Source organism: Salvelinus namaycush, chromosome 32, assembly GCF_016432855.1.
Source record: "Salvelinus namaycush isolate Seneca chromosome 32, SaNama_1.0, whole genome shotgun sequence".
NCBI classification, from domain to species: Eukaryota; Metazoa; Chordata; class Actinopteri; order Salmoniformes; family Salmonidae; genus Salvelinus; species Salvelinus namaycush.
The window spans coordinates 35,801,550-35,829,274 of record NC_052338.1 but is presented as its reverse complement, the minus strand read 5'-3'; the positions used below and the strand labels follow the sequence as shown (position 1 = coordinate 35,829,274).

The 27,725-nt window shown below is 45.3% G+C and overlaps 1 protein-coding gene across 3 annotated transcripts; it reads right to left on the bottom strand.

The window, feature by feature from the left end:
* Positions 1-472: 472 nt before the first annotated feature.
* On the bottom strand, positions 473-27,625 carry LOC120026911 (alpha-taxilin-like). Of its 3 annotated transcripts, none has more exons than XR_005473248.1 (13): positions 27,564-27,625; positions 26,643-26,845; positions 23,396-24,211; positions 22,995-23,086; positions 20,242-20,412; positions 14,655-14,720; positions 14,337-14,465; positions 11,270-11,389; positions 6,789-6,863; positions 6,509-6,601; positions 5,215-5,310; positions 2,283-4,492; positions 473-2,222 (listed from the first exon to the last, which is right to left on the bottom strand). XR_005473248.1 is itself a non-coding variant. In XM_038971649.1 (12 exons), exons 2-12 carry the CDS (start codon positions 26,833-26,835, stop codon positions 4,202-4,204), a joined length of 2,142 nt encoding a protein of 713 aa, XP_038827577.1. In that variant the 5' UTR covers positions 26,836-26,845; positions 27,564-27,625; the 3' UTR covers positions 473-4,201. The 3 variants fall into 3 exon arrangements, 1 of the variants encoding a protein (XP_038827577.1); XR_005473247.1 differs by having other exon boundaries at positions 473-2,380; positions 2,550-4,492; XM_038971649.1 differs by having other exon boundaries at positions 473-4,492.
* Positions 27,626-27,725: the final 100 nt, after the last annotated feature.

Here is a 27,725-nt window from a genome sequence, read left to right as displayed (position 1 = left end):
GGTGGCTACTGAAATTGAAACAGTTGAAATCTGATATACTCACCATCGCCAAAGCTTTACCCTTGTCGCTTTATCCGTTGTAATCGTTATTTCTCCCCAAAACGAGAAAATACGAGGACTCGTGATGATCGGCACCAGGGCGAAAGCGGAAAAGGAATGATCGTACTTCCGGTGAAACCAGTGACCGCATGAACGTTCTAAAAGGCGCATTTTTCGCTGAGTAAAAGTGGGTAGTCACTAGACGAAATTAATAATGGCATGTGATAAACCTTCACAATATTCACAGGACAGGTATTTGAAAAAGTTGTACAGTGGTAGCCAGGTGAAGTGTAAAGTTATTCAAAGTCAATGGTGAAATGTCTCAGTAATTGTAGCAAATATTTTAAATCATTCTCACCCCTAAATCAAAATCACATAGAGCTAAATAGCAGCTTTCGATAGGGGGTCAAAAAAATAAAGAAACATTACGAAATCACATAACAGATACATATTTTAATGAGCAAGTAAATAAGTACACAGGATAAGACAAAAGTATAGGAAAATAGAAACAACTATTGATCAACATGGCTGAATCTCTAAAAACCAGCGAGGATCAAGATACAGTGAGTCAGTCTTAGGAGACAAAGGAAATAAGGGTTGTCTTGTGATTAAACTGTGTGATTATGAAAGAAATAAGATAAAGACAAATATTGCATTCCTCAAACTGCAGCCCCCGGACCCTGACCCGGACAAATGCTACAATCTGAAACATGGGAGACACAGCAAGTGTACACGACAGAAAGACAATTTATGGAGACTTTCATTGAAATAATCGTACCTATTCTTCCTCCGACATGACTCTTGATAGTGAAAATAAACTTCCCGTTCAACAAGTGTACAGAACAGAAAATATGTCTTCCTTTTTTAAAACAGTATGGGTAACACACTGACTGGCACCAGAGTCATAACCATGTCAACTTGAACACTACACGGTTTATATAGGAGAAGGTAGACATTGCCACTAACCACTGATACAGGGTCAGTTGTTTCACCTTCCCAATGGTCAGGGTTAGGAATGGGCTAGAGTAATCTGATCCTAGATCTGTGGTTCGGGTCAACTGAGTGTTTACGTCTGGGGGTGTATTCATTAGTGTACACCTTCACAAACCGTAGCAAACCATTTTACAACCGAAAACAAGATTCTATTGGATGAATTCAGGTAGTTCCCTCCCGGTTACATTCTGTTTCCTAACGTTTGGTTATTAGTGAATACACCCCAGGACAGTGTGTGAGGACTGGAGTGGATAATACATTCTCAGTTATTAAGTTCTTGTCAAATCAAACTGCCACAAAATTAAATAGCGAGGCTGGGGTTGCATAGAAATATCAGTTACAATATCAGTATTACTGCACCTGATTAACAAATCGAACTATCCGAGTTGTGATTCAACAATCTTGCTAGGATACGTTTACTCACCCACACACAGGAATGAAATGATTGGTAGCCACCTTGGTCAGTACATTTCATTATCTGTTTCAGTGGTTATGGAATCTTACATCTTAAACATATACATGGTCATGATAGCAAGGAAAGGGAGCATGAAAAAACATTCCATCGGATCAAATGTTGTAAAATGACATTTGAAAATATATATAGTGGAATGGATACATGCATATTGTGGGAATGATGACGAAAAAAAAAAAAATCTCAATTACTTCACAATTAAGAAAAAAAATGGACTGATATCTATATAGTGGTGTTTCTCCATTAGATACACACAGGTGTTAAAATAACATATGAAACAGTCTACAAACTCTGCTGTTAACATGATAGAAAGAAACAAACCCAAACAAGGTTATTCTTGGGGTGTATTCAGTAGTGCACACCGCAGTGAAACATTTTGCAACGGAAAATACGTTTCTTATTGAAACAAGTTCAGTTTAGTCCCTTCCCTGTTGGTTCCTAGAGATTACACACCCCTGGTTTAAGAGTACTTTGTGTGGATCCACCGATTGTGCAAGATTCCTAAAGAATACGTACATAATCCAATAACGCTCTGGACCTCTGGTTCTGGGATAAACAACGATATCTACAACAGAATGAATCCATTAACACTCCGGACCTCTGGTTCTGGGATAAACAACGATATCTACAACAGAATGAAACCATTAACGCTCTGGACCTCTGGTTCTGGGATAAACAACGATATCTACAACAGAATGAAACCATTAACGCTCTGGACCTCTGGTTCTGGGATAAACAACGATATCTACAACAGAATGAAACCATTAACGCTCTGGACCTCTGGTTCTGTGATAAACAACGATATCTACAACAGAATGGCTCCATACCTCTGGTTCTGGGATAAACAACGATATCTACAACAGAATGGCTCCATACCTCTGGTTCTGGGATAAACAACGATATCTACAACAGAATGAATCCACTAACGCTCTGGACCTCTGGTTCTGGGATAAACAACGATATCTACAACAGAATTAATCCATTAACACTCCGGACCTCTGGTTCTGGGATAAACAACGATATCTACAACAGAATGGCTCCATACCTCTGGTTCTGTGATAAACAACGATATCTACAACAGAATGAAAGAAAGTGACATCCCCAACCTAGAGATATACACACTGATCTCTGAACTGAAAAGGTGATCCCTACATGCTCTGGGTTGAAGTCTAACTGTGGCCAGACATCTGCAGCTTCACTGTCTCTCTATATGACGGACACACACACACAAAAAAAAGACCGATGGAGACACGCACACACCTACTAAATACTCTTCTGGTCCAACATCATCTAGGGTTCTGGTGAAATATAGGGCACTATATAGGGTGCCAATTGTGACGCAGCCTATTCCCATATGGTTCTGGTGAAATATAGGGCACTATTTAGGGAATAGGGTGCCAATTGTGACGCAGCCTATTCCCATATGGTTCTGGTGAAATATAGGGCACTATTTAGGGAATAGGGTGCCAACGCATCCCATTCCCATATGGTTCTGGTGAAATATAGGGCACTATTTAGGGAATAGGGTGCCAACGCATCCCATTCCCATATGGTTCTGGTGAAATATAGGGCACTATGTAGGGAATAGGGTGCCAACGCATCCCATTCCCATATGGTTCTGGTGAAATATAGGGCACTATTTAGGGAATAGGGTGCCAACGCATCCCATTCCCATATGGTTCTGGTGAAATATAGGGCACTATTTAGGGAATAGGGTGCCAACGCATCCCATTCCCATATGGTTCTGGTGAAATATAGGGCACTATTTAGGGAATAGGGTGCCAACGCATCCCATTCCCATATGGTTCTGGTGAAATATAGGGCACTATTTAGGGAATAGGGTGCCAACGCATCCCATTCCCATATGGTTCTGGTGAAATATAGGGCACTATTTAGGGAATAGGGTGCCAACGCATCCCATTCCCATATGGTTCTGGTGAAATATAGGGCACTATGTAGGGAATAGGGTGCCAACGCATCCCATTCCCATATGGTTCTGGTGAAATATAGGGCACTATGTAGGGAATAGGGTGCCAACGCATCCCATTCCCATATGGTTCTGGTGAAATATAGGGCACTATGTAGGGAATAGGGTGCCAACGCATCCCATTCCCATATGGTTCTGGTGAAATATAGGGCACTATGTAGGGAATAGGGTGCCAACGCATCCCATTCCCATATGGTTCTGGTGAAATATAGGGCACTATGTAGGGAATAGGGTGCCAACGCATCCCATTCCCATATGGTTCTGGTGAAATATAGGGCACTATGTAGGGAATAGGGTGCCAATGGGACACAGACTTTCTTTAGCTTGTGATTTACATGAACATTGTGTACAGGAGTTCTCAAAGGAACGGACAAAAAACCAAGACCAAAACGCAGAATAAGAACCTTCAATCTTCCCTGACTGACATCACCTTCAACTCTCCAGGGGGGAACCAGAGTAAGTAGAAGCTGCTACCTGACTGCAGATCCAGGATCAGATTTTCTTGCACCTCCCTATTGGGTTTTAAGTTAGGATGGACCAAATATAAACTGATCCTAGATCTGTGGTTAGGGGACAACTTCATCTTATTCTTGAGGGAATTACACAGTCCCACACTCTTAACGCCTACGTTAGTAGAGTGGCTTGGCTTGCAGGCTGGTAGTTGGTTGGTGAAGAGGAGAGTGTGAGCGTTGTTGCCCAGGCGAGCGGTTTTATTCCTCTGCACAGGCCTGGTTCTCAGTGTCCAACTCTGGGCTGAAGTGGCAGCAGGGTGTGGGGGAACTAGGGGTGGTGGTGTCGGGGTCTAGGCTGGGCTCCTGGGAGTCTATGGGGGGGAGGGAGGTGGATTCATCTCCTGGGTTGGTGTCGTCCTCGGGGCCGGCGCTCAGGCCCTGGACCTTCTTGCTGAGTTCGTTGCGTTCGTTCTGTAACGCCCGACAAAGCTTCTCCAGCCTCCCTACCTTCCCCTGGAGGCCTTCAAACTCACGCTCCTGCACAGTTTTCTAGGGAACACACACACACACACACACACACACACACACACACACACAGAGTCAGTCACAGACACCTTGCCATTTTCACAACAAAACAAAAATGCACACACACTAATCCAAAAGTCCCATTCATTGATTTAAATCCTGTGTGCAGCCTACCTCCTCAGCCATGTTCATTGGTTTAAATCCTGAGTCCAGCCTACCTCCTCAGCCATGTTCATTGGTTTAAATCCTGAGTCCAGCCTACCTCCTCAGCCATGTTCATTGGTTTAAATCCTGAGTCCAGCCTACCTCCTCAGCCATGTTCATTGGTTTAAATCCTGAGTCCAGCCTACCTCCTCAGCCATGTTCATTGATTTAAATCCTGAGTCCAGCCTACCTCCTCAGCCATGTTCATTGGTTTAAATCCTGAGTCCAGCCTACCTCCTCAGCCATGTTCATTGATTTAAATCCTGAGTCCAGCCTACCTCCTCAGCCATGTTCATTGGTTTAAATCCTGAGTCCAGCCTACCTCGTCAGCCACGTTCATTGATTTAAATCCTGAGTCCAGCCTACCTCCTCAGCCATGTTCATTGATTTAAATCCTGAGTGCAGCCTACCTCCTCAGCCATGTTCATTGATTTAAATCCTGAGTCCAGCCTACCTCCTCAGCCATGTTCATTGGTTTAAATCCTGAGTCCAGCCTACCTCCTCAGCCATGTTCATTGGTTTAAATCCTGAGTCCAGCCTACCTCCTCAGCCATGTTCAGCAGGGCCTTGTTGCTGCTCTCCCACCTGGAGCGATACATGGTCGTCTCCTTCTCCAGCTTCTTGATCTTCTTCGTCATCTACGGACACACACAGGTCACATGACCACGGACTACAACCAAGAGACACAGAGACCTGCCAACCCGGGAATCATTTTCATGAGACCACTTCAGCGCGGTGGCGGCGGCACCCCCCCCCCCAGCCCCCCAGCGGTGCACGTGCAACACCCACACTGCACAAATCCTTGACCTCATCCACCCGGGGCCCGACCTCATCCACCCGGGGCCCGACCTCATCCACCCGGGACCTGACCTCCAGGCTACCATTCATTCAACATGCCTTGTCGTCATCGGTGACCTGATTATTATGACATCATTAGCAGCCTACTGTTGAACTCTAGAATAGGACTGATTCATTAACATAAGCCTGCTAATCTTTAACAGTGGAACATCACTTTCTGAAGGTCTGTATTTAGCAAAACAGCTCTCTGCCATGTCCGTTTCCAACCACGCAGCGACGCCCACTGAAGTACCGCACGTTTCCTTGCTCGTCAATGCACTCGCGCCTACTACCGTCTACGCGGCGCTCATGTGCGGGCAAGAAGGTTCTCGCTTAGTAGACTAAACGCTGTAGCTCACTACCTTTTGTGGTAATGAAGCCTTAGCGAAGGAGCTAACTAGGAAAGTGGTTATGTCAACGTTTACCGAACTCAGGTCCTCGGGATCCCAAGGGGTGCACGTTTTGGCTTTAACACTAACAATACACAACTGATTCAAATAATCAACGCTTGATGATTCGTTTATTATTTACATCAGCTGTGTAGTGTTAGGGCAAAAACCAAAACATGCACCCATTAGGGTCCCGAAGACAGATTCTGTGAAACCCTGGGTTATGTGGTTAACTTACACACATACGTAGTGGAAAATGTATTTGGCAAACAGTTTTGTTCTCCATTTTCCCCTCACACATCAGTGGTATCAACAGACAAAGTAGAGAGCTGTCATCCAGGGAGAAAACAGTACCATGGTAACGGGGGGGGGGGGGGGGGGGGGGGGGCGGACCGGAGATAGACTTTTTCCCCCTTTTGCCCAAGTCCTCTGATTGGCTCAGCTCCAACTTCAGACGGTTGAGTCAAAAACCAACAATGTGCAAACTTGAATCCTATTTGCTGGATCGTTTTTCGTACCAGCGCACTTTGACCTCAAAATGTGTGTTGGTTGGCAGGTCTGCGGACTCAAACATGGGTCAGCCTCCATTTTAACACACTCACGGGCTCACCTTCTCCATCTCCTGTTTGAATGTGGTGAACACCTCGTTGCTCTTTGAAAGAGTGGTCTGGAACTCCTCAAACTTCTCTGTGTATAAGGACAGCTGGATGGGGAAACGGGGAACAGAGGGGAAACGGGGAACAGAGGGAGGAGAGTTCATTTACATATTACCTTCACAGCTCAGCAGAAACAGCGAGGATGTTAATCGTAGAGCTAGATGTTTATCGTAGAGCTAGATGTTTATCGTAGAGCATCCACTCTGTCCTACAGAGTTCTAGAGAGATAGTTACCTGCTGTTTGAGATGCACCTCCTGCTGCTTCATCAGCTCACACATCCTCTGAGACTCTGCCGCTTCTTTCAGCAGCTGGAGAGACATGAGACAGCAAACAAATTTTTTTTGCACCCATTGTCTGTCTCTCCTCCCTGCTGCAGCGACCGACACAGAACATCAACAGTATTTATCTCGCTGTCCGTGTTACTGAAGCTGTAACATAATTAGAGCCATTTCTAAACTGAAAAGTTCTGTTACCGAAATCCCTCGTTTGTTGAGGAAAAAACATTGACTCAACCCTTGCTCTCTTTACATGACAGATGTATACATCACATGCATGTGACCTATAGCATATCATAATCACGTCAATAAATTGGTTATAAACAAACTCTGAACACTAACACTCGAAAACAGGAATGTTTACTGGTTGCTCAGTAGGTAAAGGGGAATGTTTACTGGTTGCTCAGTATGTAAAGGGGAATGTTTACTGGTTGCTCAGGCGGTAAAGGGGAATGTTTACTGGTTGCTCAGTAGGTAAAGGGGAATGTTTACTGGTTGCTCAGTAGGTAAAGGGGAATGTTTACTGGTTGCTCAGTAGGTAAAGGGGAATGTTTACTGGTTGCTCAGGTGGTAAAGGGGAATGTTTACTGGTTGCTCAGTAGGTAAAGGGGAATGTTTACTGGTTGCTCAGTAGGTAAAGGGGAATGTTTACTGGTTGCTCAGTAGGTAAAGGGGAATGTTTACTGGTTGCTCAGTAGGTAAAGGGGAATGTTTACTGGTTGCTCAGTAGGTAAAGGGGAATGTTTACTGGTTGGTCAGGCGGTAAAGGGGAAGTCAGATGCGTGGAATAAATGTGACTAGATGTGGAAAACACTGGATATCAAGAAAAAGTGAAGGAAACAGCAGTGCATATTGTGTGTGCCAAACAGGTGCTGTGTAGATTACGATTACATTTCTGACCATTTGGAAGAATGTAAACACTATATAAATAACAAGCGTACCAGAGAGTCGGTTTAACTTTTTTTTATTTTTTATATTAAAAACAGTCGCAGTAATTCATGAATGCAATTTCCGAAATGGAACGGGTTAGGCCTATTTATTGTTGAAGCTAATTATTCAACGGTCTCTTTGTTATTTATTTTAAAACTAAAATGCTTGATTGCATTTCTAAATCATGAATGACTCCTACTCTGTGTGATGACATGAACAAATAAATGATTTATTGATACAGTAAGCCTATATAAGTATTGAATCATAACAATTAGGAGACAAAGGAAAAAAGGAGGGCTTTTATTATTATAAAAATTGCGGACTATTTGGAACAGTGTAAACAGTAAATAAATACCAGAGAGGCTGGTGTAATGGACAAAAGGGTAAAGCCTTTACTACAGCATAGCAAAGATTATTTTTTAAATCAACGCGGTGCCTGTTAATTTATCATCGAATCACACCCTACTTCGACTTCACCAAACAGGTGATGATTTAACAAAAGCGCATTTGCAAAAAAAAGCACAATCGTTGCACAAATGTACCTTAACCATAAACATGGTTATAATCAATAAACAAAGTATATATTTTTAAACCTGCATATTTAGTTAAAATAAATTAATGTTAGCAGGTAATATTAACTTCTTGCCACTAGGGGGGTGCCATTTCGACAGCACAAATGCGTCTCCAAATTAAACTGCCTCGTACTCAATTCTTGCTCGTACAATATGCATATTATTATTACTATTGGATAGAAAACACTCTAGTTTCTAAAACCGTTTGAATTATTTCTCTGAGTGAAAGAGAACTGGACTTAGAGCACTTTTCCTATGTCTGTGTGAGAATGGCAAATTTTCTCATCTGCTCTGAGACCTGTCTTTAACTTTGCCTGTCTTCTATTGGTTGAGATGCACTGCATACGCCTTCCCCTGGTTGTTAGCGAATAGGGAGAGTTGAAATGGAGTTTCTACGCAGTTCAGAAAGTTGATAAATTGGTTGGAACCGAGGTGTCCTGCCTTTTGGAACTTCGCGCTGACGCAGAGAGGGTCTTGGCATGTCTTTTTAGAAGCTCTGGTTTTAGAAACTAGATATATCCAGCTCTGTTTTTATTCGCTATAGGCTTTAAAGACATCATAATCTTGTTATTTTAAACCGATTTATATCAGTTTATGTCAGTATATTGCGATTTTCGGGCATTTCATTTTGTGACGTTGTATTTAGTTGGGTATCTCTCTCTCGAATGCCATGGTGTACTGCTAATTGCAACGTCGAAGGAAACATTCTCCAACCCAGCAACGATTCTTTTGGCCAACGGACACCTTTCCCAAGATTCTGATGGGAGTTCAGCTAATAGTAAGTACTATTTATGCTGATAATTCGTTGTTCTGTTGAAAAAGTAAAATGCATAAGACGACATTATTTTCCATGTAGCCTTGCGCTATCGCACCCTGTATTGCACCCAGTATTGCGCAGTAAGGTTAATTTTAAAAATGTAATTCAGCGATTGCATTAAGAACTAATTTGTCTTTCATATGCTGTCCACCCTGTATTTTTTAGTCAAGTTTATGATTATTTATTGATTAGACTAGGTGACTCTCCAAGATGGCGCCCGAAATTTTCTGGGGAGCTTGGCAACTTTTCTCATTGTATAAGCACGATTTGTGCCGCTAAATATGGACATTTTCGAACAAACTCTATATGCATTGTGTAATATGATGTTACAGGACTGTCATCTGAAGAATTCTGAGAAGGTTAGTGAAAAAATTATTATTTTGGTGGTGAATACGTTATCGCTATGTTTGGCTGGAATCAATGCTGTTGTTTGGTTTGCTACTGTGCTAAGCTAATATAACGTTATATTGTGTTTTCGCTGTAAAACACTTATAACATCTGAAATATTGTCTGGATTCACAAGATCTGTGTCTTTCAATTGCTGTACACTGTGTATTTTTAAGAAATGTTTTATGATGAGTAATTAGGTAATACACGTTGCTCTCTCTAGTTATTCTAGTCGATTTGTGATGGTGGCTGCAATGGTAAACTATGATTTATACCTGAAATATGCACATTTTTCTAACAAAACATATGCTATACAATAAATATGTTATCAGACTGTCATCTGATGAGGTTGTTTCTTGGTTAGTGGCTATTTATATCTTTATTTGGCCGAATTTGTGATAGCTACTGATGCAGTAAGAAAATGGTGGAGTAAAAAAAAAGTTGTCTTTTGCTAACGTGGTTAGCTAATAGATTTACATATTTTGTCTTCCCTGTAAAACATTTTAAAAATCAGAAATGATGGCTTTATTCACAAGATCTGTATCTTTCATTTGGTGTCTTGGACTTGTGATTTCATGAACATTTTATTATATGATATCCCTGTGGCTTTAGGCTAGGCTATGCTAGTCAGCTCTTGTGATGGGGGGGATCCCGGATTCGGGTTTGGTAGGCGTTAGAGGTTAACTAGGGAAATTGAGTCACTTCTCTTGCGCTGCAAGCAGAGTCAGGGTATATGCAGCAGTTTGGGCCGCCTGGCTCGTTGCGAACTGTGTGAAGATAATTTCTTCCCAACAAAGACCGTAATTAATTTGCCAGAATTATACATAATTATGACATTGAAGGTTGTGCAATGTAACAGCAATATTTAGACTTATAGTTTCGGTTCCAAAATAATAAACATTTTGTTTTCGAAATTTGACCATATTGATGACCAAAGGCTTGTATTTGTGTATTTATTATATTATAATCAAGTCTATGATTTGATATTTGATAGAGCAGTCTGAGCGGTGGTAGGCAGCAGCAGGCTCGTAAGCATTCATTCAAACAGCAGCTCTTAGCAATGCTTGCAGCACAGCGCTGTTTATGACTTCAAGCCTATCAACTCCCGAGATTAGGCTGGCATTACTAAAGTACCTATAAGAACATCCAATAGTCAAAGGTATATGAAATACAAATGGTAGAGAGAGAAATAGTCCTATAATAACTACAACCTAAAACTTCTTACCTGGGAATATGGAAGACTCATGTTAAAAGGAACCACCAGTTTTCATATGTTCTCATGTTCTGAGCAAGGAACTTAAACGTTAGCTTTTTTACATGGCACATATTGCACTTCTACTTTCTTCTCCAACACTTTGTTTTTGCATTATTTAAACCAAATTGAACATGTTTCATTATTTACTTGAGACTAAATTGATTTTATGTATTATATTAAGTTAAAAGTGTTCATTCAATATTGTTGTAATTGTCATTATTACACACGCATAAATAAAATAAAATAAAAATCGGCCGATTAATCGGTATCGGCGTTGAAAAATCACAATCGGTCGACCTCTAGCTGACATATTATTATTGTGACTAAGTATAGTTTTTCTTTATTTGGACACTCTTGAAAACGAGATGCATCAAGTGATTTCATCCTGTAAAATGTTAAATAAATAAATATCCTCATCGAGTTGAATATGTTGACTCGAGTGTTCACCAAACCACCATATTATTTTACTGTTACTCACAAAGTCCTTCTCTCTGTGATGGCGGTCCTCTGACTCTACGAGCAGACCCTGAGCCTGGTGTAGCTTAGCATCCACCAACTGTTGCTGAAGTTCCTTATGCTTGAACACCTTGTCAATGTGCTGTGAGAAAGGACAGGGGGTTAACACTCACATGTCCAGAACATCGTCAGACATTTACTGCAGTTGCACCTTGTGTGCTTTAGTTGTATAAGTCAATGGACTTGTCTTAGCAGAGAGCAGCAGACCTCAGGTTCTCCCCACACCAAAACACACCGTTCTCCCCCACTCCAAAACACGCCGTTCCCCCCCACCCCAAAACAACGCCGTTCCCCCCCCACCCCAAAACCACGCCGTTCTCCCCCCACCCCAAAACCACGCCGTTCTCCCCCCACCCCAAAACCACGCCGTTCTCCCCCCACCCCAAAACCACGCCGTTCTCCCCCCACCCCAAAACCACGCCGTTCTCCCCCCACCCCAAAACCACGCCGTTCTCCCCCCACCCCAAAACCACGCCGTTCTCCCCCCACCCCAAAACCACGCCGTTCTCCCCCCACCCCAAAACACGCCGTTCTCCCCCCACCCCAAAACACGCCGTTCTCCCCCACTCCAAAACACGCCGTTCTCCCCCACTCCCAAAAACACGCCGTTCTCCCCCACTCCAAAAACACGCCGTTCTCCCCCACTCCAAAAACACGCCGTTCTCCCCCACTCCAAAAACACGCCGTTCTCCCCCACTCCAAAAACACGCCGTTCTCCCCCACTCCAAAAACACGCCGTTCTCCCCCACTCCAAAAACACGCCGTTCTCCCCCACTCCAAAAACACGCCGTTCTCCCCCACTCCAAAAACACGCCGTTCTCCCCCACTCCAAAAACACGCCGTTCTCCCCCACTCCAAAAACACGCCGTTCTCCCCCACTCCAAAAACACGCCGTTCTCCCCCACTCCAAAAACACGCCGTTCTCCCCCACTCCAAAAACACGCCGTTCTCCCCCACTCCAAAAACACGCCGTTCTCCCCCACTCCAAAAACACGCCGTTCTCCCCCACTCCAAACTCCCCACTCCAAAAACACACCGTTCTCCCCCACTCCAAAAACACGCCGTTCTCCCCCACTCCAAAAACACGCCGTTCTCCCCCACTCCAAAAACACGCCGTTCTCCCCCACTCCAAACTCCCCACTCCAAAAACACGCCGTTCTCCCCCACTCCAAAAACACGCCATTCTCCCCCACTCCAAAAACACGCCATTCTCCCCCACTCCAAAAACACGCCATTCTCCCCCACTCCAAAAACACGCCATTCTCCCCCACTCCAAAAACACGCCATTCTCCCCCACTCCAAAAACACGCCATTCTCCCCCACTCCAAACTCCCGCCATTCTCCCCCACTCCAAACTCCCCACTCCAAAAACACGCCCTTCTCCCCCACCCCAAAAACACGCCCTTCTCCCCCACTCCCAAAAACACGCCCTTCTCCCCCACTCCAAAAACACGCCCTTCTCCCCCACTCCAAAAACACGCCCTTCTCCCCCACTCCAAAAACACGCCGTTCTCCCCCACTCCAAACTCCCCACTCCAAAAACACACCGTTCTCCCCCACTCCAAAAACACGCCGTTCTCCCCCACTCCAAAAACACGCCGTTCTCCCCCACTCCAAAAACACGCCGTTCTCCCCCACTCCAAACTCCCCACTCCAAAAACACACCATTCTCCCCCACTCCAAAAACACGCCATTCTCCCCCACTCCAAACTCCCCACTCCAAAAACACGCCCTTCTCCCCCACCCCAAAAACACGCCCTTCTCCCCCACTCCAAAACACGCCCTTCTCCCCACTCCAAAAACACGCCCTTCTCCCCCACTCCAAAAACACGCCCTTCTCCCCCACTCCAAAAACACGCCCTTCTCCCCCACTCCAAAAACACGCCCTTCTCCCCCACTCCAAAAACACGCCCTTCTCCCCCACTCCAAAAACACGCCCTTCTCCCCCACTCCAAAAACACGCCCTTCTCCCCCACTCCAAAAACACGCCCTTCTCCCCCACTCCAAAAACACGCCCTTCTCCCCCACTCCAAAAACACGCCCTTCTCCCCCACTCCAAAAACACGCCCTTCTCCCCCACTCCAAAAACACGCCCTTCTCCCCCACTCCAAAAACACGCCCTTCTCCCCCACTCCAAAAACACGCCCTTCTCCCCCACTCCAAAAACACGCCCTTCTCCCCCACTCCAAAAACACGCCCTTCTCCCCCACTCCAAAAACACGCCCTTCTCCCCCACTCCAAAAACACGCCCTTCTCCCCCACTCCAAAAACACGCCCTTCTCCCCCACTCCAAAAACACGCCCTTCTCCCCCACTCCAAAAACACGCCCTTCTCCCCCACTCCAAAAACACGCCCTTCTCCCCCACTCCAAAAACACGCCCTTCTCCCCCACTCCAAAAACACGCCCTTCTCCCCCACTCCAAAAACACGCCCTTCTCCCCCACTCCAAAAACACGCCCTTCTCCCCCACTCCAAAAACACGCCCTTCTCCCCCACTCCAAAAACACGCCCTTCTCCCCCACTCCAAAAACACGCCGTTCTCCCCCACTCCAAAGACACGCCGTTCTCCCCCACTCCAAAGACACGCCGTTCTCCCCCACTCCAAAGACACGCCGTTCTCCCCCACTCCAAAGACACGCCGTTCTCCCCCACTCCAAAGACACGCCGTTCTCCCCCACTCCAAAGACACGCCGTTCTCCCCCACTCCAAAGACACGCCGTTCTCCCCCACTCCAAAGACACGCCGTTCTCCCCCACTCCAAAGACACGCCGTTCTCCCCCACTCCAAAGACACGCCGTTCTCCCCCACTCCAAAGACACGCCGTTCTCCCCCACTCCAAAGACACGCCGTTCTCCCCCACTCCAAAGACACGCCGTTCTCCCCCACTCCAAAAACACGCCGTTCTCCCCCACTCCAAAAACACGCCGTTCTCCCCCACTCCAAAAACACGCCGTTCTCCCCCACTCCAAAAACACGCCGTTCTCCCCCACTCCAAAAACACGCCGTTCTCCCCCACTCCAAAAACACACCTCCTCTCGTAGTTCGTACTGCTGGATGAGTTTCTTGAGCTTCTCTGCCAGCTCAGAGTTCTCCAGCCTCAGACTGGCATTCCTCTCGTTATGCTGCTCCATCTGGGCCTGGATGTCATTCAGAGTCACCTGGGAACACAAAACACAGGCTAGAGGACATTACATCACAAAAGACACCAACCGGTGTTTAATCCTTGGGTGAACGTCCAAAGTATTTCCTAGATTTCTCACCTCATTGGAGAAGATGGCGGCAATAAATCAAGGCATCAAGGAAAGACTTGACATTCATCCCCTCTTTACATGACGCTAGTGGCTCACCTGGAAGTGTGATGTCACTTCCTTCCTCTTCTCCTCCTCCACACGTGCACGCTGCATCCCGTCGTCCTGCAGGAGCAGGTTAAAGTTAGTTTAAAATGTACGGCTCCATTTTATTCCAGAAAGCTGTTCAAGAATCTGAGACGACTGATTCACATTAGGGCTGACCCAGACCCGCCAACCCTGTCCAACTTTTTAAGAGTACCAGACGCGCGGCAAACTGGAGATTCACGTGCTTAAACAAACATTATGGATCACACCTGGTTCAGTTCAGAACCCTGAAAAGGGATTTACAACACACACTCATAAGTACAGAACATATAAAATAAACATATGTTGTGGAATTGGCACAGATTGTATGTTTATTCCATTACATGTACAGTGTAGAATAGAGATAATTATCATTGATGGTTTTCTTAGCACATATCCCCCAAGTTTATTCTCTATAGTAGGGGAACGCTTGTCACCTCTCAAACAGGGTCAGCTCACATGTATTGACTTTTTAGACACGGTTCCTAATGAACACCAAAAACAAAATAATTTTGAAAACATAAAAACAAAATGATCACATCGACGCAAACTGGCTACCTCAAAGGGAATCCGACCGCTGTTCAGTAGGCTACCGCAAAGGGAATCCGACCGCTGTTCAGTAGGCTACCGCAAAGGGAATCCGACCGCTGTTCAGTAGGTTACCGCAAAGGGAATCCGACCGCTGTTCAGTAGGCTACCGCAAAGGGAATCCGACCGCTGTTCAGTAGGCTACCGCAAAGGGAATCCGACCGTTGTTCAGTAGGCTACCGCAAAGGGACTCCGACCGCTGTTCAGTAGCCTACCGCAAAGGGAATCCGACCGCTGTTCAGTAGGCTACCGCAAAGGGAATCCGACCGCTGTTCAGTAGTCTACCGCAAAGGGAATCCGACCGCTGTCCAGTAGGCTACCGCAAAGGGAATCTGAACACTGTTTGCTAGAAGAGTCCGCTGTATGTAAATGTATGTAAAGGTATGTAAAGGTAGGTAAAGGTAGGTAAATAAATGCCTATTGGGTTTCTTTGCAGCACATACATAATTTCAGATTTTCAAAATTGATAAAAAAATCTCAAATCTAGTGAGAAGTCATTTTAGAAGCATTGCTTCTATAGCTAATACCGGACACTAGAAGCATTGCCTCTATAGCTAATACCGGACACTAGAAGCATTGCCTCTATAGCTAATACCGGACACTAGAAGCATTGCCTCTATAGCTAATACCGGAGACTAGAAGCATTGCCTCTATAGCTAATACCGGAGACTAGAAGCATTGCCTCTATAGCTAATACCGGAGACTAGAAGCATTGCCTCTATAGCTAATACCGGACACTAGAAGCATTGCCTCTATAGCTAATACCGGAGACTAGAAGCATTGCCTCTATAGCTAATACCGGAGACTAGAAGCATTGCCTCTATAGCTAATACCGGAGACTAGAAGCATTGCCTCTATAGCTAATACCGGAGACTAGAAGCATTGCCTCTATAGCTAATACCGGAGACTAGAAGCATTGCCTCTATAGCTAATACCGGAGACTAGAAGCATTGCCTCTATAGCTAATACCGGAGACTAGAAGCATTGCCTCTATAGCTAATACCGGAGACTAGAAGCATTGCCTCTATAGCTAATACCGGAGACTAGAAGCATTGCCTCTATAGCTAATACCGGACACTAGAAGCATTGCCTCTATAGCTAATACCGGACACTAGAAGCATTGCCTCTATAGCTAATACCGGACACTAGAAGCATTGCCTCTATAGCTAATACCGGACACTAGAAGCATTGCCTCTATAGCTAATACCGGACACTAGGTTTGCAAAGGGTCGGAAACTTTCTGGGAAATTTCCATGGGAAGTTAAGCCCGGGAATTTTGGGAATGTTTCTTAAATTCATCAAAAAAAATTAGCTTATAACAGTGAACTTTTTTAAATGGGATACACAAGGCAATTCTAGGTCTTGTGGCATATTTTGGTTAAACTATCCCCAATTCAATGGAATTGCAACCCTCTGCATGCACAGTGCATTCTTCCATCACATGTGCAGTGCATTCTTCCATCACATGTACAGCTGATTCTCAAGATCTTGCACACTAATGAGATGCTATTGAGCCCACACTACTACACTGTCTGAGCCAAGGACTACATGCTTTCTGGTAAGTTTTGATTACAATACTGGGTGAGGTGAATATATTTTATATGACATACATGATTTTTGTTAACTAGTAAATAGTAGCCTACAGCAAAGTGTGTTTAAATCATTTCTAACTTAACAAATTCTGCTAGTTAGCTTTTGCTACCATGTGGGTTTTAGCTTGCTTGAGCCTGCTAACTGAGGAGTGTTAATTCACCTGCTTCCATACACGTTTAATTTTAAAACATTTATCTTGCAAAGGAGTTGTTTAATCATTTGAGGCTTTTTGAGCCTTACAACGAGCCACCCTCAAGGTTGGAAAGTGACAGTGAAGATGAGGCCTAAGAGTCTGATGTTCAAGAGGTGGAAATTGAGGAGGTCCAGGGAGAAGACATGGAAGCCTGAGAGGAAGACATCCAAAGCTTTAGTTTATAGACTATCATTTTACAGATGTTGAAAACATTTTTGGGAGATGCGATGGATCATTGGGGATCAATATTCCCTTTCTTTTGTTGTTTAGTGAAATCATCCCATGTGACGAGTCAACTCATTTAATTAAAGGTCAATACGAAACTAACTTGTTTAAAAAAAAATGTCTATTGGAAGGATTTAATCATTTGCAATTATGTCTACTTATGATAATGTAAAAGGTTTGTCTATATGATATGGTAAATATATGCAATGCAAAAAATACCTAAATTTAAATGGTATTAATATTAATTTGCATACATTTCCGTTAATTCCCATATATTCCCAAGGAAAGTTTCCACCTCTGAGTATTCCCCAAAATGTACAACCCTACCGCACACTCATTCATTCTTCATCGCGCAATCTTCTAAACTCCCGACTCCATTTAAATGCCAAGATGTTTATATTTATTTTTTGATAATACTTTTGTAATGCCTTTTGTGAAGGTGATCATAATTACAGTCTATCAGGTTGAGTGATCCTCGTAATGTTACGTGGAAAATACAACTAACGGGACGCAGAATTAAATGTATATCACACTCGCACAAACGCAACCAGTTATTTTTCGTATTTGCATTTAAATTTAATTCACGAGCAAATGCGAGTGAACTGCTGGCACTTTAGAGCCCACTGAATGTCCATCTTATGTTCACTTGAAACAATTAGTGAATACAAATGTTATACAAATATACAATACAAATGTTTACGTACAAGTGTGAGCAACTGCTTCACCATCCTTTACCTAGAGTGGAGGTACCAGATTCACCATTGAAACAATTAGTGTTTACCTTTCCACAACACACGAGTCGGAAAGAGATTACCGTAATTGCTGGACTATTAAGCGTACCTGAATATAAGCCGTACCCACTGAATTTTTTACAAATATGTATTTTGTACATAAATAAACCGCACGTCTATAAGCCGCAAGTGCCTACCGGTACATTGAAACAAATTAACTTTACACAGCCTTTAAACGAAACACGGCTTGTAACAAAAATAAATAGGCTTTTAAACGAAACACGGCTTGTAACAAAAATAAATAGGCTTTAACGAAACACGGCTTGTAACAAAAATAAAAAATAAATAGCAGTAAACAGTAGCCTACCAAGAAAGTCAAACTTCATTGCGGTGGCGATTGTTATGGCTTTCAGTCGGATCTGCACAGTTCCAACGTCTTATCATCGACTCATTAAGGCCAAGCTCCCGTGCAGCAGCTCTATTTCCTTTTCCAACAGCCAGATCGATCGCCTTCAACTTGAAAGCTGCATCATATGCATTTCTCCGTGTCTTTGCCATGATGAGGGTGACAAAATGACTACCGTAATCAGAATGATGGCAAGTTTGAGCGCGCTCGATTTACGTCACATTATGTGACGGTGCTCAGTTTTTTGGCGGCATGAATCTTGTGAAAAAAAAAAAAAAACATAAATTAGCCGCGTCATTGTATAAACCGCGAGGTTCATAGCGTGGGGAAAAAGTAGCGGCTTATAGTCCGGAAATTACGGTAGTGTTTACGTACTGCTGACAGTCGGCAGACTCAGCATCACAACAAACAGGAGGGGGAGACACGGGTTTAGCTACGTCCAATAATGATGTATTCATCTCCATGACCGTTGATAAACTCTGTACATGTCTGTGTGTTGCAGCTCGAGAATCGGGACGTTAGGTTTACTCAGTGGATATTAAAATGTAAAAATAAATACAAATAAAAATGTTTTATCCGGCTCTATTCATTTCTGCGTACTTTTAACTTGGATCTCGTACATTGACAGAGAATAGCGTTGCTGGTACGCAAACTGCGTGCATGTTTGCAGGTCTGAAAGCGTACTGTGCACGTCTGCATAACCCTTAACCCAGCCCAGCTAGCCCTAACCCAGCTAGCCCTAACCCAGCCCAGCTAGCCCTAACCCAGCCCAGCTAGCCCTAACCCTGCCCAGCTAGCCCTAACCCAGCCCAGCTTTAGCTCAGTAGTGTGACAAAGGTACAAGTGTGAGCAACCGCTTCACCATCCTTTACCTAGAGTGGAGGTACCAGACTCACCATCCTTTACCTAGAGTGGAAGTACCAGATTCACCATCCTTTATCTAGAGTGGAGGTACCAGATTCACCATCCTTTATCTAGAGTGGAGGTACCAGACTCACCATCCTTTAGCTTGAGTCAAAGTACCAGATTCACCATCCTTTACCTAGAGTGGAGGTACCAGACTCACCATCCTTTACCTTGAGTCAAAGTACCAGATTCACCATTCTTTACCTAGAGTGGAGGTACCAGATTCACCATCCTTTAGCTTGAGTCAAAGTACCAGATTCACCATCCTTAATCTAGAGTGGAGGTACCAGATTCACCATCCTTTAGCTTGAGTCAAAGTACCAGATTCACCATCCTTAACCTAGAGTGGAGGTACCAGACTCACCATCCTTTACCTTGAGTCAAAGTACCAGATTCACCATTCTTTACCTAGAGTGGAGGTACCAGATTCACCATCCTTTAGCTTGAGTCAAAGTACCAGATTCACCATCCTTTACCTAGAGTGGAGGTACCAGACTCACCATCCTTTACCTTGAGTCAAAGTACCAGATTCACCATTCTTTACCTAGAGTGGAGGTACCAGATTCACCATCCTTTAGCTTGAGTCAAAGTACCAGATTCACCATCCTTAACCTAGAGTGGAGGTACCAGATTCACCATCCTTTAGCTTGAGTCAAAGTACCAGATTCACCATCCTTAACCTAGAGTGGAGGTACCAGATTCACCATCCTTTAGCTTGAGTCAAAGTACCAGATTCACCATCCTTAACCTAGAGTGGAGGTACCAGATTCACCATCCTTTAGCTTGAGTCAAAGTACCAGATTCACCATCCTTAACCTAGAGTGGAGGTACCAGATTCACCATCCTTAACCTAGAGTGGAGGTACCAGATTCAGCATCCTTTACCTAGAGTGGAAGTACCAGCTTCCCCATCCTTTACCTTGAGTGTGCGGTTGTGTCTCTGCAGCTCCCTACAGAGTGACTCCAGTTTGCTGCGTGCCAGGATGGCCTTGCTGTGTTCGTTCCTCAGGTGGTCTGTCTCCTGCACCAGCTGAGACTGTTTCTTCTGCAGGACACGCATTTGCTTCTGATTGTTCCGCTGCTCCTCCAGCTAAAACACACACAAGGACACGCACACATACACAAACGGGCACGCAGGCGCACACGGAAAATTGTTTAATGCATGAAAATCCTATTACAGCTGTTCAAGTACACCTAAATGAAAAGCTATTGATAAAATGGCTCTAATAAGTCTACTGATGGAAGGCGAGGGGGGAAACAAGTCAGGCTATAAAGGGAAGCTGGGTGTGTCAGCCATGTCCTTGTCCAGTAAAGACACCGTACAGCAGTTTCCCCTCTAGCCCATTCGAAACGCCGCCGTTTCCCCTCTAGCCCATTCGAAACGCCGCCGTTTCCCCTCTAGCCCATTCGAAACGCCGCCGTTTCCCCTCTAGCCCATTCGAAACGCCGCCGTTTCCCCTCTAGCCCATTCGAAACGCCGCCGTTTCCCCTCTAGCCCATTCGAAACGCCGCCGTTTCCCCTCTAGCCCATTCGAAACGCCGCCGTTTCCCCTCTAGCCCATTCGAAACACCGCCGTTTCCCCTCTAGCCCATTCGAAACGCCGCAGTTCTCCCTCGGTGTTGCTCCATCAGCCAGCTGACCATTCCCCTGTAGGTCACCCTGTGTTGAGCTGCCCTGCTCATTCCCCTGTAGGTCACCCTGTGTTGAGCTGCCCTGACCATTCTCCTGTAGGTCACCCTGTGTTGAGCTGCCCTGCCCATTCCCCTGTAGGTCACCCTGTGTTGAGCTGCCCTGCTCATTCCCCTGTAGGTCACCCTGTGTTGAGCTGCCCTGACCATTCCCCTGTAGGTCACCCTGTGTTGAGCTGCCCTGACCATTCCCCTGTAGGTCACCCTGTGTTGAGCTGCCCTGCCCATTCCCCTGTAGGTCACCCTGTGTTGAGCTGCCCTGACCATTCCCCTGTAGGTCACCCTGTGTTGAGCTGCCCTGCCCATTCCCCTGTAGGTCACCCTGTGTTGAGCTGCCCTGCCCATTCCCCTGTAGGTCACCCTGTGTTGAGCTGCCCTGCCCATTCCCCTGTAGGTCACCCTGTGTTGAGCTGCCCTGCCCATTCCCCTGTAGGTCACCCTGTGTTGAGCTGCCCTGCCCATTCCCCTGTAGGTCACCCTGTGTTGAGCTGCCCTGCCCATTCCCCTGTAGGTCACCCTGTGTTGAGCTGCCCTGACCATTCTCCTGTAGGTCACCCTGTGTTGAGCTGCCCTGACCATTCCCCTGTAGGTCACCCTGTGTTGAGCTGCCCTGCCCATTCCCCTGTAGGTCACCCTGTGTTGAGCTGCCCTGCCCATTCCCCTGTAGGTCACCCTGTGTTGAGCTGCCCTGCCCATTCCCCTGTAGGTCACCCTGTGTTGAGCTGCCCTGACCATTCCCCTGTAGGTCACCCTGTGTTGAGCTGCCCTGCCCATTCCCCTGTAGGTCACCCTGTGTTGAGCTTCCCTGCATATTCTCCTGTAGGTCACCCTGTGTTGAGCTGCCCTGACCATTCTCCTGTAGGTCACCCTGTGTTGAGCTTCCCTGCATATTCTCCTGTAGGTCACCCTGTGTTGAGCTGCCCTGCCCATTCCCCTGTAGGTCACCCTGTGTTGAGTTGCCCTGCCCATTCCCCTGTAGATCACCCTGTGTTGAGCTGCCCTGCATATTCTCCTGTAGGTCACCCTGTGTTGAGCTGCCCTGCATATTCTCCTGTAGGTCACCCTGTGTTGAGCTGCCCTGACCATTCCCCTGTAGGTCACCCTGTGTTGAGCTGCCCTGACCATTCCCCTGTAGGTCACCCTGTGTTGAGCTGCCCTGCCCATTCTCCTGTAGGTCACCCTGTGTTGAGCTGCCCTGCCCATTCCCCTGTAGGTCACCCTGTGTTGAGCTTCCCTGCATATTCTCCTGTAGGTCACCCTGTGTTGAGCTGCCCTGCCCATTCCCCTGTAGGTCACCCTGTGTTGAGTTGCCCTGCCCATTCCCCTGTAGATCACCCTGTGTTGAGCTGCCCTGCATATTCTCCTGTAGGTCACCCTGTGTTGAGCTGCCCTGCATATTCTCCTGTAGGTCACCCTGTGTTGAGCTGCCCTGACCATTCCCCTGTAGGTCACCCTGTGTTGAGCTGCCCTGACCATTCCCCTGTAGGTCACCCTGTGTTGAGCTGCCCTGCCCATTCTCCTGTAGGTCACCCTGTGTTGAGCTGCCCTGCCCATTCCCCTGTAGGTCACCCTGTGTTGAGCTGCCCTGACCATTCCCCTGTAGGTCACCCTGTGTTGAGCTGCCCTGCCCATTCTCCTGTAGGTCACCCGGTGTTGAGCTGCCCTGACCATTCTCCTGTAGGTCACCCTGTGTTGAGCTGCCCTGACCATTCTCCTGTAGGTCACCCTGTGTTGAGCTGCCCTGCCCATTCCCCTGTAGGTCACCCTGTGTTGAGCTGCCCTGACCATTCTCCTGTAGGTCACCCTGTGTTGAGCTGCCCTGACCATTCTCCAACACAAGGAGACAAACTACTACTGTCTGATACACAGATGGGGGCTAGAAATAAGAGGTTGGCTAGCATGCTGAAATTAAAAGATATTAACTAAATCAAACAGCCTTTGAACCACACCCGAGTCAAAGCGTTAATGAGAGTTACTACTTACCAGTTCAGCATACTTCTTACAGAGGCCTGCCAGTTTCTCCTCCGGTGTACTCAGAGTGTTCAGGGTCTGCATCAGCAGGGTGATCTCTTTACCTGCAACACACAGGAAGGGGAACACATTCAGTGCAACACACTGGGGGGGGGGACATTCAGTGCAACACCACCTCATCACAACAGGGACCCAGCAACACACAAGGGGAAGCTGTCCAGCCCTAAACCCCTAGCAACCACATGTTAAGACTAGATATTAGTGACCAATCCTGTTACAGAAGACCATATCGGTCTCCAGGATTGGAGGCCACTGACCTACACGCAGCCAATAATTTCAGATCAACGACAAGCATCTAGTAATACGCCCTGGGGGGGATTGATTTCAGACAGAGTAACATAACCAGTCCTTACCTAGCCCCTTCACCTTCTTCTTCTCTTGAATCTTCACTTTCTCCTTCTCCGCTCCGCCGGAGTTCACTTTGACCTCCAACCGCTTGATATCCAACTCCTTCTCATTGGCCAGGCCATTGAGCACAGGGCCGTGTGATTGGCCATTGGGCAGGTTAACCCCGTCCTCCCCGTTGTCCTCCAGGCAGTAGGTGTTGAGGATGTCCTCCAGCTGGCGGCTCAGCTCCTCAGCCATGTCACACTGAGACGACACCCCCTCTGCTACAGTGGAGACTGGTACAGGGTCTGCTACAGTGGAGACTGGGTCTGCTACAGTGGAGACTGGGTCTGCTACAGTGGAGACTGGGTCTGCTACAGTGGAGACTGGGTCTGCTACAGTGGAGACTGGGACTGGGGTAGGGTCTGCTACAGTGGATACTGGGACTGGGGTAGGGTCTGCTACAGTGGAGACTGGGGTAGGGTCTGCTACAGTGGAGACTGGGGTAGGGTCTGCTACAGTGGAGACTGGGGTAGGGTCTGCTACAGTGGAGACTGGGGTAGGGTCTGCTACAGTGGAGACTGGGGTAGGGTCTGCTACAGTGGAGACTGGGGTAGGGTCTGCTACAGTGGAGACTGGGGTAGGGTCTGCTACAGTGGAGACTGGGGTAGGGTCTGCTACAGTGGAGACTGGGGTAGGGTCTGCTACAGTGGAGACTGGGGTAGGGTCTGCTACAGTGGAGACTGGGGTAGGGTCTGCTACAGCGGAGACTGGTACAGGGTCTGCTACAGGTGGGACCGTGGGGACGGCTGCAGACTCTGCTGTGTTGGAAACGGCAGCCACTAGACACAGTACGTAGAGAAAGATGTTAAAAAAATTATTAAAATGCAGCAATAACAATTACTTATTGGACTTTGAAGTATGTAAGAACAACAAGGGGGAAACCAAAATTAATTATAATAACAAAGCAAACAAACACTCAAAGAACAACAAAGAACCCACAAAGCTGCTCTGCTACACTTTGGAACGGTGACATGAGAGTTCATCCATACACCCTACGTAACGTAAAGCAAAGGCAGCAATTTAACAAACCTTTACATGTCAATACTTCACTTAATTCTTTACTTGGAACGTACCAGTGTCTTCCAACTCCCATCGCTAGTTGCAGGTGGAACGTTAGAATTTAGAAAATACTCTTATTAAATTAAATCCAACAATGTGTACACCGCCAATTGTTCCCTTTCAGATCACTCGTTGATCCAAGACTGGCGAGTGTCACTCAAAAGAGACGTCTGATTTCTGAGTCGTGCTCATGACGAGCTGCACTTAGGGGTGGACACCCACCGGGTCTCCACCAATCAGAGAACGTCTGAAACAGACAATATGGCGACGTACACATTGACCTTAATGGAGCAAAAATGTATTTCATGTATTAACAAAAGTGAATATTATCTAAATTCCACCTGCAACTAGCGATGAGAGTTGAGAAGACATTGGTATGTTCCAAGTTGAGAAGACATTGGTATGTTCCAAGTTGAGAAGACATTGGTATGTTCCAAGTTGAGAAGACATTGGTATGTTCCAAGTTGAGAAGACATTGGTATGTTCCAAGTTGAGAAGACATTGGTATGTTCCAAGTTGAGAAGACATTGGTATGTTCCAAGTTGAGAAGACATTGGTATGTTCCAAGTTGAGAAGACATTGGTATGTTCCAAGTTGAGAAGTAAGCAGGGACGAAAGTAGATTTTTTTTCTTGCCGGTAAGGGAGGTCTTTTGTGAAAAATTGTTATGGGCCTAATCATATACTTCCACATAGAATCCCTAATCATATACTTCCATATAGAATCCCTAATCATATACTTCCATATAGAATCCCTAATCATATACTTCCACATAGAATCCCTAATCATATACTTCCATATAGAATCCCTAATCATATACTTCCATATAGAATCCCTAATCATATACTTCCATATAGAATCCCTAATCATATACTTCCATATAGAATCCCTAATCATATACTTCCATATAGAATCTCTAATCATATACTTCCATATAGAATCTCTAATCATATACTTCCATATAGAATCCCCAATCATATAATTCCACATAGAATCCCTAATCATATAATTCCACATAGAATCCCTAATCATATAATTCCATATAGAATCCCTAATCATATAATTCCATATAGAATCCCTAATCATATACTTCCATAGAATCCCTAATCATTTAAAAGGAACTCAGTTGGTCTAATAGTAAAGATGTGTCATTTAACTTTTAAAATGTATTATTTTATTGTGCCATGAAACACAACTAGCTAGACATTTTTCATCCGATTGTCCCCCCCCAAAAAAATCACTTCACAAGGATCCTGTAAGCATGGCTACCTGCGCACCTTCATCCTGTATCCATAGAACTGTACACCTGCCATTGATGAATGGAAAGAGACATTGTTACAATGAATGACATTCAGTGATGGTCAAATATGCCCCACAGAATTGACGAGTCCACTGCTGTCCACGCGCGTCTCGAACACACATCTACGCTGTGGCAAAATGTAACTGTTATCGTCGAATCCACTTAGCATTTGGGAGCGTATGTCCATATGTTTTCAAGTCCATTCACTCCCCTTTCATGCGACTTACAGCCAGTAATGAAGTTAATTTTTGTGATAGGCTCACGTTTTTCCCGGTACGGCGTCCCCTTACCATCTCTTTCACCTCAGTAGTAATTGCCATGTAAAGGTTAGATGAAAAATGTGCTTTACACTAGCTATGGTGTAACAGCTGTATGGAAGTCTTCACATATCAATGTATAGCTATGCTGCTGCCATAGTTGTGATACTCTGCGGTCGTAACAGTCCTGCCTATGTGGACGTAGACGTTCAGGGTCATGAGTGTTGTTGAAGGTTCCCAGCTCAGTTGAGAGCTGGAGGAGGTATGTTCATGATTTGAATACTACCAGACTTGACTTTGTGGATAGGAGCAGTGATAGTTATTCAACACTAGAGAGAGAAAGAGCCAGCCCAGTCACAAGAAGTCCACTGTAAAATGACTGCATTTGACTAGTGCCATTACGCAGCGTTCACATGCTAGTTGGAACTCTGACATTTCAGACTTGCCTACTGGTTGTAGTTATACACATGCCGCGTTCAACCAGTTAGCAGGTCAAAAATTCCAGAGTTACCTAGTTCTGACTAGACTAGCACATGAACGTAGCATTAGTTCCATCACATCAGTGACAACCAATGACACACAGCGCTAACTTTACCTGCCATTTCAGCCCCATCAGCTTGTGAAGCTATGTCCTGCTCTTTCTCTTTAGGGCTGCCAGCGTCTGTAACGTCTTCTGGGCTACTGGTCTCTGGAACATCTTTTGCAGCCTTGCTTCCCTCCATCTCTACCGTGCCAGGTGCTGCATCACTGCCCTGCGTGGACGACTCTTGTGTGTCCTGTTTCTTCATGATGAAATGTCTTAAACAGATATTATTCAAAATATTCATCGAGCACTGTGTTTGTCTAGGGAAAAGTCCCAACTGTGGCGTGAGTTACAGATCCGAATACGCAAGTGTTCGCTAACGATTATAACACGTACCTGTGCTTGAGAAGGAAGAAATTAAACTGCCAAACGTCAATGGGGATGTGTTAGTGTAGTCTAAACCTATTAGTTAGCGGTGTAAAATCAACTGTATGGTGAACTCAAGTCATTCACCAAGGAGTGGAGTTTAGTTGGTCACCGGAAATCAAGACAGTACACCTTACCAGAAAATGTGTTTAAACATTTTACATAAGCAATATTAATTTATCTGAAATGGCGAACAGCTAGCAAGCAAAGCAACGAATAAATATATGTGGCATGCTAACGAAGTGAAATTTCAACTCGGCCAAAGTGTAGCTAACTACCCGAATAGTTAACATTTTGGAAAGTCAACTTAATATCTTTGTCTAGCAAGTGAAACGAGACCTCTTCTCTTAGCAACCAAATACATAACTAGTTTCACTTTAAATAGACATTTGTAACGTTACTGTTTAGATAACATTAGTTAGCAAGCTAACTTAGCATTTAGCTTTCTATCTTAGCTCTACGCTATGGAACACACCCAAGAAACACGACACCTCACATATTGCAGTCATTATACATACTTGGAAAAAGATGTAGGTACTCTATTAGAAAATAAAAATGACTGATTACCTTCTTGATGCAACTCAATAAATACACTCCGGCGTCGCCTGCTGCTTTTCCTCCTGCCAACCGACACAGGAAATACGTAATGAGCCACGGAAGTGCGTACCTGACAATCTTGTGGAAAATGTTATGTAGTCCAAACTCAGAACTACAAAAACGTTAATTCAA

Coding starts and splice junctions, on each gene's coding strand:
- LOC120026911 (XM_038971649.1), bottom strand. CDS start 26,835: ATGAAGAAACAGGACACACAAGAGTCGTCCACGCAGGGCAGTGATGCA. Junction 14,721..20,241: donor GACACAACCGCACACTCAAG/GTAAAGGATGGG, acceptor CTGCTCCTGCAG/GACGACGGGATGCAGCGTGC. Junction 14,466..14,654: donor AAGTGACATCACACTTCCAG/GTGAGCCACTAG, acceptor TTGTGTTCCCAG/GTGACTCTGAATGACATCCA.